Source organism: Poecilia mexicana, unplaced genomic scaffold (assembly GCF_051168715.1).
Source record: "Poecilia mexicana isolate PSO_F unplaced genomic scaffold, ASM5116871v1 scaffold_18, whole genome shotgun sequence".
Classification (NCBI taxonomy): domain Eukaryota; kingdom Metazoa; phylum Chordata; class Actinopteri; order Cyprinodontiformes; family Poeciliidae; genus Poecilia; species Poecilia mexicana.
Window position 1 is genome coordinate 19,309,965 of NW_028263387.1, and position 15,946 is coordinate 19,325,910.

Sequence of the window (15,946 nt, forward strand, 5' to 3'; positions counted from 1 at the left end):
GTCTGCTACAAACCAAGTAATGTATCTAACTTCTGCTGCTTACGCAGTCATAAATAAATTTTACACAGTTGACTGTTGCTTTTTTTCATGATTTCCTCTGTAACAACTAAGTTATTCTTGCTGAAGTTGCATGAAAAACCTTTCACCTGCATTCTATCAAAATCTGACAATGGCTAATACAGAATACAAAGATCTTTGGTGTCTTTGAACTTACGTTCGTCTTCTGCTTTGTCTCACATGTTATATTTGAAGATGAGCAAATTTCTCCTTGCACTGGCTGTCAGTGTTGTGCTTCTGGCACAGAGTGCATCACCACCAATGGAGTTGCTGAATGCATTGACCCCTGTGTGAACTACACTGTACTGAACGATGCCTGGCGTTCAACAGAGAATACAAACAATACAATCTTACACTGTGACCGAAACATTGCCTGGAGTGGTTGGTATCGCTTTTATTTGGGTCAGACCAGCGCTCAGATTCCAGAGAAATGTGTAGCAGAACAAAGATGTGGAACTCATGCTCCTTTGTGGATAAATGGAACTCATCCAGTCCAGTTTAATGAAATCGTAAATCGCACTGTGTGTAACGCTTGGTTGGGTTCCTGCTGCCATTTCTCCTCACACACCATCCAGATCAAACTTTGTTATGGATACTACGTCTACAAACTTCAACAACCGTCTACATGTTGGCTGGCATATTGTACAGGTACTTTTTCATTTTGTTTAACTGAAACAAATTTAAAATGATCTTAACTATTTAAAATTATTTAAAAATGTGAATTTGTTTTGTTGCATCATATTATAGAAAAAAATACACATCTGTAACTTTACAGAATGTTTTCTTTTTAAAAAAAAAACACTGAAGATAAGTTCTATGTTTGGTAAAACCAATGATTTATATTGAAATGTATATCTATCTGTTTTAGAACTGCCACCGTTTAAAGTATTGACACAAACTGACATCAGCATCACTCTGCAGTGGAATAAGATCAACAGCAGCACCAGCTTTATTCTCCTGTTTAATGGTGTGGAGACATTCATCAGTGCCCCAGTTGCAGATGGACCAGTAACCTACACAGTCTCATCTCTCTCTCCTGCAACAAACTACACATTCACTCTGTTCTCCGTTACTTATGGCATCAGAAGCAGCGGTGTCAGCATCACTGCAGCTACTGGTAAGACTTTACATTTTATTAAATGGTGATTTTTTTCATACCAGAGAAGTAATAGTTTGTAATGCAGTCTTCTGGTTTATCATCCAACGATGTTATCAGCTGTTGAAGAAAACGGAAATTGAGAAGCATTTCAGTAGCTTCTATGATTGAGAAATAATTTGAAGAACAATTTTCTTAATAAACTTCAGGCTGTACACTAGTGTATCATAAGACTGGTGAGCTGAAAGGATTTACTTGCCTCCCTCCACCATCCCCAACAGTTTAAGAATGGTTTGTTTATTTTAAATAGTGTTTTTATACACCAGTAAAGACAGATTAAGTTGACGCATTGAAGAGAGTGTAAGGAGGTGTGCACCAATTGTGCCATTCTTGCACCTGCACATTGTTCCTCACACACTGTTTAAAAATATCAATGCAATGCTTTCGTTTTGGCTCCCAATTTTCATGAACTGAATTCAAATACCCATTTGGAATGGGTATTTGAATTCATTAACAAAATACCCATTTCAAATAATGTTCACAAATCTGTCTAAATCTGTAATAGTGAGTACTTCTCCTTTGCATAGGTAATCCAGTCCACCTCACAGTAGTGGCATATCAAGATGCACAGGTGTGACTAAGTAGGCACACCTGCGCAAAAGACTTGGCCACTTAATCTGCAGCAGAACGCCCGCATGCCCTTTTTCTATTGTATTTTCTGGGGGTGAGGGTTAAGGGGCTCAAGAAATTTTACTTGATGATTGCAGAGAAAAATATGTTCAGATTTTCTTTGAAAGATTTCCTCTGACTCTAGCCACTATCCTATTCTCACTGAAGGTGGAGGAAAACACCTTCACCTGCATTCTGTTCAAATTTGACTGTAGGTAAAAATAAAAACTAAAGTATTTTGTGTCTTTAAACTTAAAGTGTTTCTCTTCTGTTTTATCTCGTGTCTTTTATGTGAAGGTCCGTGTACCGGCTGTCGGTGTTGTCCTGATGGCACAGAGTGCATCACCACCAATGGAGTTGTTCAATGCATTGACCCCTGTGTAAACTACACTGTACTGAACGATGCCTGGCGTTCAACAGAGAATACAAACAATACAATCTTACACTGTGACCGAAACATTGCCTGGAGTGGATGGTATCGCTTTTACTTGGGTCAGACCAGCGCTCAGATTCCAGAGAAATGTGTAGCAGAACAAAGATGTGGAACTCATGCTCCTTTGTGGATAAATGGGACTCATCCAGTCCAGTTTAATGAAATCATAACTCGCACTGTGTGTAACGCTTGGTCGGGTTCCTGCTGCCGTTTTACCTCACACACCATCCAGATCAAACGTTGTTATGGATACTACGTCTACAAACTTCAACAACCGTCTACATGTTGGCTGGCATATTGTACAGGTAATATTTCATTTTGTTTAACTGAACCAAATGTAAAATGATCTTGTGTGTGCGTGCGTGTATTTGTGTACCTAGGAGGTTATCCATTTGGCACGAGTAACCGTTGGCTTCATTTTTATTTTGGTTTCATTGTTCTCAGAGCCACAAGGTATCAGAGTATCTGCCCAAAATGAAACCAGCATCACTCTGCAGTGGAATAAAATCAACAACAGCACCAGCTTTGTTCTCCAGTTTAACGGCACAGAGACAAACATCACAGCACCAGATGGAGATGGACCAGTGACTCACACAGTTTCATCCCTCACTGCTGGAACCAGATATACATTCACTCTTTTCTCTGTGTTTGGCAATGTGAGAAACAGTGGAGAGCAACTTACAGCCATCACAGGTGAGATGTTTCACAACAGCTTTGAAGCACAATGTAACTTTTCCCACAATCATCTAGTTTTTTTTAGGTATTATTTTGATGAGAAAAATACATTACTTTCCGGTTTGACACCATGGGAAGGTCAAAAGAAATCAGCAACGACATCAGGAAGAGAATTTTGCAGCTACACATATCTTTTTCATCTTGGGGAACATTTTCCTGATGCTTGATGCAGGCACATGCAAATGGGTTTGTGGGGTGATGTAGGGGGCTTGTGCCCCTTCCCCCTTCATCCTTGAAGCCCCAAGTGCTGTTTTTTGAGGGGGAGGGGGGGTTTCATGCATTCTTTTATTTGTGTGTCAGGGACGACTGCTTGTGCCCATCAACAATAGTATTTAGTGAAAGTTAGTAAAATAAATTAGTCTGGCTGCCCTCTGCCCAATAGAGACTCTGATCCATTTTTCAGTCCCTCTGCCTCCATGTAGTGAAGCCCTCTATCAGATGAGGAATATATATATATTTTTTTTTCAACATACACTGGTTTGTGACTAAAAATGTTTGATTTTGAAGTTAGAAAAACTTATTCATTTTCGGAATTGTCCTCGCAAAAGCGGGAAAAAACCCTCGATGCCTGTAAACACAGAAACGTTTAGGGTGCAGAGAAAACTTCTTACTTTAATTTTATCAGGCTGCCCCAATGCTAGACTTAATGCCTGGTTCCCTACAAGCAGCCTGAGTCGCCGCTGAGAGTCAGAATCAGATAGTCTGACATAAAGAAATAGTACTGTGACATATAAATATTACTGAAAATATTATACCACAGCATAAAGCCACCAATGCCACAATTAAATAGATCAAGATGTCCCAAAAGCAGGGTCGAACTGACATCCAAGACTATTGGGGGCTCCTAGGGTGGGCTGCTGAGTTAGTGGGCCAGTGGACCATCCATGTAACTCCAGCTCGCAGCACGGATTGAAGCTGCCACATTCATGTTGTTGAAACAATAATGTGCATGTACAGATCTTATGGGAATGTCCAGTCATCCTACCGCTCTGGGAGGAGCCGGCTTTTGTCCCAGAGATGAATGTATTTTTGTCTAAAATCTTTAAGTTGACCTAAGAACAAAAGCCAAATATCTTATGAAGATCCTGCTGAAGCTGGTAAGACATTGTCATGATCCACAGTGAAACATGTCTGGTACATTTCACTGTTGAAACTTACAATGGGCTGAAAGGTCACTCAGAAAGAAGACTTTACTTCAAAAGAAAAATAAAGACAAATGCGCACAGTGACAGAGACCTTCATTTTTGGAGGCATGTCCTGTGGTCTACTGAAACTAAAGTTTAGTCATAAAGACCATTGTTACATTTGAGGAAGCTCTTTTTTTTTTACCAGTACCCTGGGCAATCAGAGCTCATTGCTTCTTCCATGAGTAGTTTAGAATAAATATTCAATCTCTCCAACCTACCTGTGAGATATAGATGATGATTGCAAAATATTTTTCTTCCATCATTTATCAGGTTGCCCCATGGGTGGAGCTCAGAGCAACATCACTGCTTCTCTCCATCAAAAGCAGTCAATTTAGGTGGTCTGGGTCACTATGTTTGGATCATTTAGATGAGGTACTAATGGGAGAAAACCCCCAGGACATACTCTCAAATATCTAAAAGGAATATACAGATCGTCGGAAACATGATGTAAGACGAAAAGTTGCGATGGAAAGATCAACAAAAAGTATTAAGTGTTATCATAAATTCTCTTGCTCCAAGTAGCTGTCTAATTGACCTGGAGATCGTTATTGTCTGAGCTACAAGTAAGATGCTAGCTACTCATAGATATACAAATAACCAAACTGCAAAAATCTGAATTGAATCATTTGTTGTTCTTTTTTATATATATACATCAGCTCCTCAAAATGCAGACGGATTAAAGTCAAAAGAAGATGAGAGCAGCATCACTCTGCAGTGGAATAAAATCAACAACAGCACCAGCTTTGTTCTCCAGTTTAATGGCATAGAGACAAACATCAGAGCACCAGATGGAGATGGACCAGTGAACTACACAGTCTCTTTTCTCACTGCTGGAACCAGATACACATTCACTCTCTTCTCTCTGTTTGAAAACGTCAGAAGCAGTGGAGTCAGCATTGCAGCAGTGACTGGTAAGATATCTGAATTCTAATATATAATATTTCAACATTCAACTTTTTATCTTTAATAAATTAATCCGACTTCTGTTGAGAGGCAAAGGAGTAATAAATTGGTATTTAAAAACATTCAGGCAGTCTGGTAAATAGATAAAACCAGACAATAAATATAATGAGAAAAATATCAAGATATCACATGAAGAATCATATATAGAGTCAGTTGAGTCATCTTAGCACATAGTCACTTAAACAATTTTAAATCGAGGGACAAATATCCCTCGATTTAAAATCCTTTGATTTTAAATCGAGGGATTTAAAAGGATTTAAAATCCTTTGATTTTAAATCACTGTTGTGATGACTGTTATCACAACAAGTTATCTTTTTGTGGTATCTGTACAACAGGACAGTTGTTGGCAAAAAAAAATAAATATTTTGGTCAATTTTAAATTCTTACCTCTGGTTAGGTTTTAGTGTAGGTGAAAAAATTATTTGACCTACATTTTTCTGAATGCAAGTCAAATAATTTTTTAAGTGTTTGTGAAATCCTGTTCTAACCTCCCCAAAACGAATAGACAGGGCTGAAAGTAGGCTGGTACGGTCCGGTACTGCATAGAACAGCTGCAATAAGGCAATCATTCAGAACAGACCAGCTGTACTTTGAGTCAGAATAAATCTAACAATGGGCCGTTTAAAACAGAACTTTCTGTCTATAAAGAGCTTTTTTCATCATACCGAGTTGTTTTCTGGTGTTTTCTTATGTTTTATTTTTACTCAAATAAAACTTAAGGTTTTGTAATCTTAAAAGACAAATTAGTCAAATTGTAATTACAGCAATAAGTGTAAGTTACTTTCTACCTCATTAGAACACACACACATGTATATATTTTATTTTTTCTCCCCCCCACATTGTGAAGCGCTTCTACTTTCTGCGTTATCCATACAAGTCTCCTAAATTACAGTAAAATATTTGTTTAGGCCTGCATAATCGGCCACTGATGATTTTTGTCATAGTACCGGCAAAAATTTAAAATTACTTCCACCCCTGCAGATAGCTTATTACATGCGTCAGTCAGATACTGACACATATGTGTTCAGTGTCTTTTTATTTAATCATCAGTTTTTAACCTTTAATAAGTTTATTTCATTTTTAATTATATTATGGTGGAGTGCAAATGTAGGCTAACATGGTCTACTGTCACACCAACAAGTTCACTGACAACAAGGGGGAACCAGTGAATCAGAACCCAGTTAGATTTTATCAATTTCATTCCCAGCGGGCAACAAAGGGATAATTTCTGTTGTTAAAATCTTTACAATAAAATGGTTTAAATATCTCCCTGGTCCAGATAAATGAGTCTTTAGTCTTTAGCTAAAGACTCTTAAAAAGCTGTTATCCAGGTAGTCAGACCCAGGAAGAGGAACCCTTTTGTTCGGCACCTACAACCGTCGCAATATTGTCTCTGCTACGCCTTGCGCCTCACTCGCCTCTAGATTCTGCTGTGGTCTAGCCCTGAAAACAACCACGGCCCAGAAGTGCTGTTCATAAAACAAGTGATCTCCTCCTCGATCCTCCCAAAGAGGCTGCCCCTGCAGACGTCGGTGGAAAACGGTACTCGCAGATGCAGGCAGAGTTCCCTCTCTGCCCCACTGTCAATCCATCTCGTTGTTTTCTACTGATCACCGTTTCTGCTGCGGGCATGATCCAGACCGCTGCCTTCCCCTTACGATCGCGGGGCCTTTCCTTCTGCAACACCTGTCTGCCATCTGCTGCCACCTGCTCCCTCGAACTCCTAGACTCCTTGGACCTCCTTCCTAAAATCTGATGCCTCCGCCTTTTAGGTTTTCCGTCAGTTTCTGACAGGTCTTTAAAGGCTGCTGATTGGCTACCTGCAGGGACACCCATAACTGCACAGGTGACGAGCGTCAGCTATTTTGTCCTTTACGAGGAGTCCGCAGAGGATCAAAACAATATAAAAATAACACGCAGCAACAAAATCAATACGGAAATCGTACACAAAATTAAATTTTTACAAAAATCACATTTTAACAATAAAAACAAATTTCCACTGTGTGACATAAACTGTACAAAAAACACAATTGTTGGCAAATAAAAATCTAAGTCATCAGTTTATATTTTCCCATCTGGTTAGGTTTTAGTGTCAGTTTAAATACTTCATGAGGTATTGTCTGTGGCAAAGGGACTATGAAACTTTTTCTCTTAACCAAACAGTTTTTAAACATACAGTTAATAACTTTGCAAATTGTATTTAATTCCAGACTAATAAGATATTTTTAAATTCTTCTCTAGGGCATATTTGTTTATTGTAATATCTTCTAATTTTAATAAGTTAATTTTAGTAGGTTTTGACATCAGATTAGAAGTTATCAAATGGCAAAAATATTTTTGTCCTTTCTGATGATTTTCCCTGCTGTTTTTATGTTCTCAGCTCCTTCAAATGCACAGGGCTTCAGACCATCATCACAAAATGAGAGCAGCATCACTCTACAATGGAATAAAATCAACAACAATATCAACTTTGTTCTCCAGTTTAACGGCGTCGAGACAAACATCAGTGCACCAAATGGAGATGGACCAGTGAACTACACAGTGTCATCTCTGACTGCTGGAACCAGATACACATTCACTCTTTTCTCTGTGCTTGAGAGCATCAGAAGTAGCGGAGTCAGCATTGCTGTGGTCACTGGTAAAACATTGGAATTCTAATAAGTTACATTTCAACATTCAAATTTGTATCTCTTGTACATTAATCTTCCTTTTGTTGACATTCAAATTAATCTTCCAATGAGTCCAGAACACTTGAATTGGTATTAAAAAGTTGCAGGCAGTTTGGTAAATAAGTGGATACTGTGGCAAAATCGATATAAATATCACAAGAAGAATCACGCATTGAATCAGATGAGTCTTCTTGACTGATTAGGTCTGATGTTCACTTCAATAATTTGTAATCAAGGAATCAAATATAAATTATATTTTTGTGTGATTATCTGAGCATTTTTAAGTGTTTGTGAAATTCTGTTCTAAGCTCCTCAAAACATAGAAAGCTTATGTCACATATTGGGTAGGTAAATATACCATTAAATTAATCATCCACTGTTTAACCTTAAATATTTAAGTTAATTTCACTTTTAATTATGGTACAGTGATAACTGTACAACAGGACAGTTGTTGACCAAAAAAATATTTTGGTCAATTTTAAATTCTTACCTCTGGTTAGGTTTTAGTGCGAGTTTAAATACTTAATTATAGGTGAATTTTTCTTTCAGTCTGACAGCAGGATTTCATGTCTTTTATTCTCGAAACTTTTAATAGTTTTGCTTACATTTATATTTTCAAAGCAATACTTCATGCCTTCTCAAAACTTGCAGTAATTGCACTCAAAACTTATCCTTGCGCTCACACAGTCTCTTCTCAGTGAAAATCTTCGCTTACAAAACTTTGCTTGCTTGGTGGAATTTTGGATTGAGAATTAGCGTCTCCATATTCGAAGTCATGGTCTTGAGCCGGAATAGGGTAGAGTATATTCTCAGAAACAAGGAGGATGTCCTCCCCAAAGTATCTTGGGATCTTGTTCACAAATGAGGGAAAAATGGAGCAGGAGATTGGCTCAGGGTCTGCAGTGAAACGGGCGCTGTGCCTGTTCATCTTGGTGAAGCGACAGCCACAGCTCTCGATTTGCCAGTCAACCTATGTTCCTACCCCAATCTGTGGTCATGACCTTTGCCTCATGACTGAAAGAAAAAGGCCAGAGATGGGGTGAGAAGCTTACTCATCTGGGAGGGACTCGGAGTAGAGCCACTGCTCCTCCACGTCGAGAGGAGCCAGTTGAGGTGGCTCGGGCATCTGGTCAGGATGCCTCCTGGAAGCCTCCCTGGTGAGGTGTTCCGGGCACGTCCCACCGGTAGGAGGCCTGGTGGGACTAAATACATTATACTGTATGTACGAATAAACTTTTAGGACACCAACGATTTTATGGAATTGACATAAGGGGAATCTTTATGTTTGTTTTCTCAGCTCCTACAAATGTAGAGAACTTCAGGCAATCACAACAAGACGAGAGCAGCATCACTCTGCAGTGGAATAAAATCAACAACAGCACCAGCTTTGTTCTCCAGTTTAATGGATCAGAGACAAACATCAGTTCACCAGATGGAGATGGACCAGTGACACATACAGTATCTTTTCTCACTGCTGGAACCAGATACACATTCACTCTCTTCTCTGTGTTTGAGAGCATCAGAAGCAGTGGAGTCAGCATTGCTGCAGTGACTGGTGAGATTTATTTTCATCAAAGCTTCAGAGAAAACTTCATTTAGTAGTCGCTGGAGAAATATGACTTAACATATGAACTTTGGAGAGAGTGTTAATCAAAATAACTTAAACTGTAAGAAGAGCAACATCATTTCTGGAGACATAATCAGTGACTCCATGTTGAATCATTTCTAAATCTCATTTTGTTCTCAGCTCCTGAAAATGCAGAGGGCTTCAGAGCATCAGGACAAAATGAGAGCAGCATCACTCTGCAGTGGAATAAAGGAGACAACAGCACCAGCTTTGTTCTCCAGTTTAACGGATCAGAGACAAACATCAGTTCACCAGATGGAGATGGACCAGTGACACATACAGTCACATCTCTCACTGCTGGAACCAGATATACATTCATTCTCTACTCTGTGTTTGAGGGCGTCAGAAGCAGTGGAGTACAACTTACAACTGTCACTGGTAAGATAAAAATATGTTAACTTATTCAAAACCAAGGTCAACGATTTTTAATTGACATGAAGTTTTTGAGAAAGTCACTTCAACAATGAACTGAAGACATAATTTAGCTCCTATTCGTTTCTTTCAGCCCCCCAAAATGCAGAAAGCTTCACATCACTGAGACAGGATGAGACCAGCATCACTCTGCAGTGGGATGTTGTCAATAACAATGTCGGCTTCATCCTCCAATATAATGAAACAGAGTTGAATATAGCACCACCTGCTGGACAACAACCATTACTTCTGACAGTTTCATCTCTCACTGCTGGAACCAGATACACATTCACTCTCTTCTCTGTGTTTGAGAGCATCAGAAGCAGTGGAGTCAGCATTGCTGCAGTGACTGGTGAGAGATTTATTTTCATCAAAGTCAAACAAAACTTTACTTAGAAGTTGATTTTGGAGGAATGTAACTTAATATCTGATTATATCACCTTGGAGAGACTGTTGAATAACTTCAGCTGTAAGAAGAGCAACATTATTTCTATAGACACAATCAGTGACTCTATGTTGAATCATTTCTAAATCTCATTTTGTTCTCAGCTCCTGAAAATGCAGAGGGCTTGAGAGCATCAGGACAAAATGAGAGCAGCATCACTCTGCAGTGGAATAAAGGAGACAACAGCACCAGATTTGTTCTCCAGTTTAACGGCACAGAGACAAACATCAGTTCACCAGATGGAGATGGACCAGTGATACATACAGTCACATCTCTCACTGCTGGAACCAGATATACATTCATACTCTACCATGTGTTTATGAATGTTAGAAGCAGGGCTGCAAACATCACGGTTGCTACTGGTAAGATAACTTTGAACTTGACATGAATCAAATATGTTGATTTACTTTGAGGTTTTAGATTCACTTCTCTTCTATGTGTAAAATCCTCTGTACCAGTGATTTTCATATCCAAAGCAATAAATTGTTTCAATCTTAAGGAAGTCAGTTATGTGTTTACACAATAAAATATCAGATCCATTCTACAAAAAATATTCCATTAAATAATGAAAAGGAAAACGGTTTAAATCCTCCTCATTACCAGTAGTTCATTTTTGTCCTCTGTAGAGGACATTTCTAAACTTGAATATCTCCCACCCCCTGCATCTTCCTGAATTTATTCCTTTTGGTATCTGGAGAGGACATTTAGGGCTTTTCAATGGTACCACATGTGAAGGGGTGGGACTTTTGTATGTATCTTTTTTTAATTCATAAAAATTCCTTTCATCAGTTATAACAGATTTTATGGGTAGGGACAACATAAGTGCATAAAACCTTTTATTACCTTACAAAGAATGTGGGATTTTAAAAAAATGGTGAATGGACAATATTTTTTTTCCTGGTAGTCAGGAGGATATGAGTTTATAAACACATATCAATAATGCTTATAATTTACGAGGTATTTCCAGCATGATATGCAGCAAATACCTCCAGTGGTTGAATGTAATGTCTCTTCCTTCTTGTAGTAGACCTCAACATCTTCTACTTTCTGGTCTTTATTCCCTGCATTGTTTAAATTTTGAATATTTTCTAATTTTAATCAGACTTGTTTTCCTTTCTTTACTTAATTAAGTTAAACTACATTCTGCAGAATTGTTTGAAAGTTGAACATAATTTGGATTCAGATATTTTGACACTGCATACATTATATGTAAAGTTAATCTTTTAGAATTTCAAATATTTTATGGAATTTACATGGCATACATATTTTTGTTTTTGTCTCAGCTCCAGCAAATCCACAAGGCTTCAGACAGTCAGATCAAGATGAGAGCAGCATCACTCTGCAGTGGAATAAAATCAACAACAGCACCAGCTTTGTTCTCCAGTTTAATGGATCAGAGACATTCATCAGTTCACCAGATGGAGATGGACCAGTGACACATACAGTCTCATCTCTCACTGCTGGAACCAGATATACATTCACTCTCTACTCTGTGTTTGAGAGCATCAGAAGCAGTGGAGTCAGCATTGCTGCAGTGACTGGTGAGAGATTTATTTTCATCAAAGTCAAACAAAACTTTACTTAGAAGTTGATTTAGGAGAAATGTGACTTAAGATCTGAATATATCACCTTGGAGTGACTGTTGAATAACTTCAGCTGTAAGAAGAGCAACATTATGTCTATAGACACAATCAGTGACTCTATGTTGAATCATTTCTAAATCTCATTTTGTTCTCAGCTCCTGAAAGTGCAGAGGGCTTCAGAGCATCAGGTCAAAATGAGAGCAGCATCACTCTGCAGTGGAATAAAGGAGACAACAGCACCAGCTTTGTTCTCCAGTTTAACGGCACAGAGACAAACATCAGTTCACCAGATGGAGATGGACCAGTGACACATACAGTCACATCTCTCACTGCTGGAACCAGATATACATTCATACTCTACCATGTGTTTATGAATGTTAGAAGCAGGGCTGTAAACATCACGGTTGCTACTGGTAAGATAACTGTTAGCTTAACATGAAACAATGTTTGTTCTACATCTCCTTTATACTTGAGGCATTTTATGTTAAAATAACCTTTTATCTCGCCAAAACATTTTATGGAAGTCACATGAGGTAAACATTTATGTTTTCGTCTCAGCTCCAACAAATGTCAAAGATTGTGGGACATGATTTATCATCATCATCATCTCCATGACAACATTGCTTAAAAGTGTTATCTATGGTAAGATAAACATTTTGAGGAAATGAATTTAGTTTTTTCCATTTTTTTCCTCAGCACCTGAAAATGCAGAGGGCTTGAGAGCATCAGATCAAGATGAGAGCAGCATCACTCTGCAGTGGAATAAAATCAACAACAGCACCAGCTTTGTTCTCCAGTTTAATGGATCAGAGACATTCATCAGTTCACCACATGGAGATGGACCAGTGAACTACACAGTATCATCTCTCACTGCTGGAACCAGATACACATTCATTCTCTTCTCTGTGTTTGAGAGCATCAGAAGCAGTGGAGTACAACTTACTGCTGTTACTGGTAAGAATTTTCACATGACTCCTATATGATAAAGAAATATTTCTGTAACGATCTGCAAATGAACTTATACATGTTTAATATCGATTGAGGACTGTAAAGAGGAACCTGAATGACAGAAATGGAAGATAGAACTCTCCTCAATTCAAGATCTAATACAACATGCAATAGATGTTAGATTGAAGACTATGCATCTTTAAATCAGCAAAAAAAAAAACATCAGGTAAACCAAAGTTATCTGCCTACTAATGAATCCTTCTTCTATTTTAGCTCCTAGAAACACAGAAGCTGTGAGAGCATCAGGTCAAGATGAGAGCAGCATCACTCTGCAGTGGAATAAAATCAACAACAGCACCAGCTTTGTTCTCCAGTTTAATGGATCAGAGACATTCATCAGTTCACCAGATGGAGATGGACCAGTGAACTACAGAGTTTCATCTCTCTCTGCTGGAACCAGATACACATTCAGTCTCTTCTCTGTGTTTGAGAGCATCAGAAGCAGTGGAGTACAATATGAAGCTGTTACTGGTAAGGAAATTAATTTTATTACTGTATCGACAACAAAACCAATCTGTCCAATTTTTTGTACTTCACTAAATGGAACCTTTAAACTTTTGAAGGAGAATAAATTAACAACACATCTATGAAGAAATTGTTGAAATTGCTCTATCTTTTGTATTTGGAGCAAACAGTGATCAAACAGAACATTGAGTAAGCAGGATTGATAATGTGAAAGAACTCAGTGATTTCCTAATAAATTTATATTTACATATATATCCTGTAGATGAAAAGACACTTAAGTCATATATGCAAACATTTAATTTGGACAATAGAGAAAATTCATTAAATTCAATTATAGAAGTTTCTTCTTTGTATGATTTTTAACATCATGTTGCAAATCACACTGATATATTAACATCTCTATTCATTCAGAGAGAAAACCTCAAAATAAACTGCTCTCTCAACTTTATTTTATGCATTAGTATTTGAACATAACAGTATGATTTGCTTTACTAGATTTCATGTTGTTATTTAAGAAGTGGACTAAAAACTAAATAATGACTTGTTTTGAATTTATTGAATCAGATATTACGATTGTGGGGCACATTAAACCATCATCACAATATTTTTTGGAGATGCTATCATTTGGAGGATAAATTGTGAAGAAATTTGACTATCTTTCCCTCTTGTCTCAGCTCCTGAAAATGCAGAAGCTGTGAGAGCATCAGACCAAGATGAGAGCAGCATCACTCTGCAGTGGAATAAAATCAACAACAGCACCAGCTTTGTTCTCCAGTTTAATGGATCAGAGACAAACATCAGTTCACCAGATGGAGATGGACCAGTAAACTACACAGTTTCATCTCTCACTGCTGGAACCAGATATACATTCACTCTCTACTCTGTGTTTGAGGGCGTCAGAAGCAGTGGAGTACAACTTACAACTGTCACTGGTAAGATAAAAATATGTTAACTTATTCAAAACCAAGGTCAACGATTTTTAATTGACATGAAGTTTTTGAGAAAGTCACTTCAACAATGAACTGAAGACATAATTTAGCTCCTATTCGTTTCTTTCAGCCCCCCAAAATGCAGAAAGCTTCACATCACTGAGACAGGATGAGACCAGCATCACTCTGCAGTGGGATGTTGTCAATAACAATGTCAGCTTCATCCTCCAATATAATGAAACAGAGTTGAATATAGCACCACCTGCTGGACAACAACCATTACTTCTGACAGTTTCATCTCTCACTGCTGGAACCAGATACACATTCACTCTCTTCTCTGTGTTTGAGAGCATCAGAAGCAGTGGAGTCAGCATTGCTGCAGTGACTGGTGAGAGATTTATTTTCATCAAAGTCAAACAAAACTTTGCTTAGAAGTTGATTTTGGAGGAATGTAACTTAATATCTGATTATATCACCTTGGAGAGACTGTTGAATAACTTCAACTGCAAGAAGAGCAACATTATTTCTGGAGACATAATCAGTGACTCTATGTTGAATCATTTCTAAATCTCATTTTGTTCTCAGCTCCTGAAAATGCAGAGGGCTTGAGAGCATCAGGACAAAATGAGAGCAGCATCACTCTGCAGTGGAATAAAGGAGACAACAGCACCAGCTTTGTTCTCCAGTTTAACGGCACAGAGACAAACATCAGTTCACCAGATGGAGATGGACCAGTGATACATACAGTCACATCTCTCACTGCTGGAACCAGATATACATTCATACTCTACTCTGTGTTTATGAATGTTAGAAGCAGGGCTGCAAACATCACGGTTGCTACTGGTAAGATAACTTTGAACTTGACATGAATCAAATACGTTGATTTACTTTGAGGTTTTAGATTCACTTCTCTTCTATGTGTAAAATCCTCTGTACCAGTGATTTTCATATCCAAAGCAATATATTGTTTCAATCTTAAGGAAGTCAGTTATGTGTTTACACAATAAAATATCAGATCCATTCTACAAAAAATATTCCATTAAATAATGAAAAGGAAAACGGTTTAAATCCTCCTCATTACCAGTAGTTCATTTTTGTCCTCTGTAGAGGACATTTCTAAACTTGAATATCTCCCACCCCCTGCATCTTCCTGAATTTATTCCTTTTGGTATCTGGAGAGGACATTTAGGGTTTTTCAATGGTACCACATGTGAAGGGGTGGGACTTTTGTATGTATCTTTTTTTAATTCATAAAAATTCCTTTCATCAGTTATAACAGATTTTATGGGTAGGGACAACATAAGTGCATAAAACCTTTTATTACCTTACAAAGAATGTGGGATTTTAAAAAAATGGTGATTGGACAATATTTTTTTTCCTGGTAGTCAGGAGGATATGAGTTTATAAACACATATCAATAATGCTTATAATTTACGAGGTATTTCCAGCATGATATGCAGCAAATACCTCCAGTGGTTGAATGTAATGTCTCTTCCTTCTTGTAGTAGACCTCAACATCTTCTACTTTCTGGTCTTTATTCCCTGCATTGTTTAAATTTTGAATATTTTCTAATTTTAATCAGACTTGTTTTCCTTTCTTTACTTAATTAAGTTAAACTACATTCTGCAGAATTGTTTGAAAGTTGAACATAATTTGGATTCAGATAT

General features: G+C 37.8%; 1 protein-coding gene across 1 annotated transcript in view; it reads left to right on the top strand.

The window, feature by feature from the left end:
- LOC106907802 (tenascin-X-like) overlaps window positions 1–15,946 on the top strand; it is a 37,200-nt gene that overhangs the window by 17,395 nt on the left and 3,859 nt on the right. Inside the window, exons 8-21 of the mRNA XM_088016043.1 lie at window positions 963–1,174; window positions 2,700–2,948; window positions 4,834–5,088; window positions 7,522–7,779; window positions 9,108–9,365; window positions 9,558–9,815; window positions 9,943–10,200; window positions 10,398–10,655; window positions 11,577–11,834; window positions 12,032–12,289; window positions 12,573–12,830; window positions 14,024–14,281; window positions 14,409–14,666; window positions 14,864–15,121. Of these exons, the coding sequence (XP_087872169.1) occupies window positions 963–1,174; window positions 2,700–2,948; window positions 4,834–5,088; window positions 7,522–7,779; window positions 9,108–9,365; window positions 9,558–9,815; window positions 9,943–10,200; window positions 10,398–10,655; window positions 11,577–11,834; window positions 12,032–12,289; window positions 12,573–12,830; window positions 14,024–14,281; window positions 14,409–14,666; window positions 14,864–15,121 (3,554 nt within the window). The remainder of the gene's footprint in view (window positions 1–962; window positions 1,175–2,699; window positions 2,949–4,833; window positions 5,089–7,521; window positions 7,780–9,107; window positions 9,366–9,557; window positions 9,816–9,942; window positions 10,201–10,397; window positions 10,656–11,576; window positions 11,835–12,031; window positions 12,290–12,572; window positions 12,831–14,023; window positions 14,282–14,408; window positions 14,667–14,863; window positions 15,122–15,946) is intronic.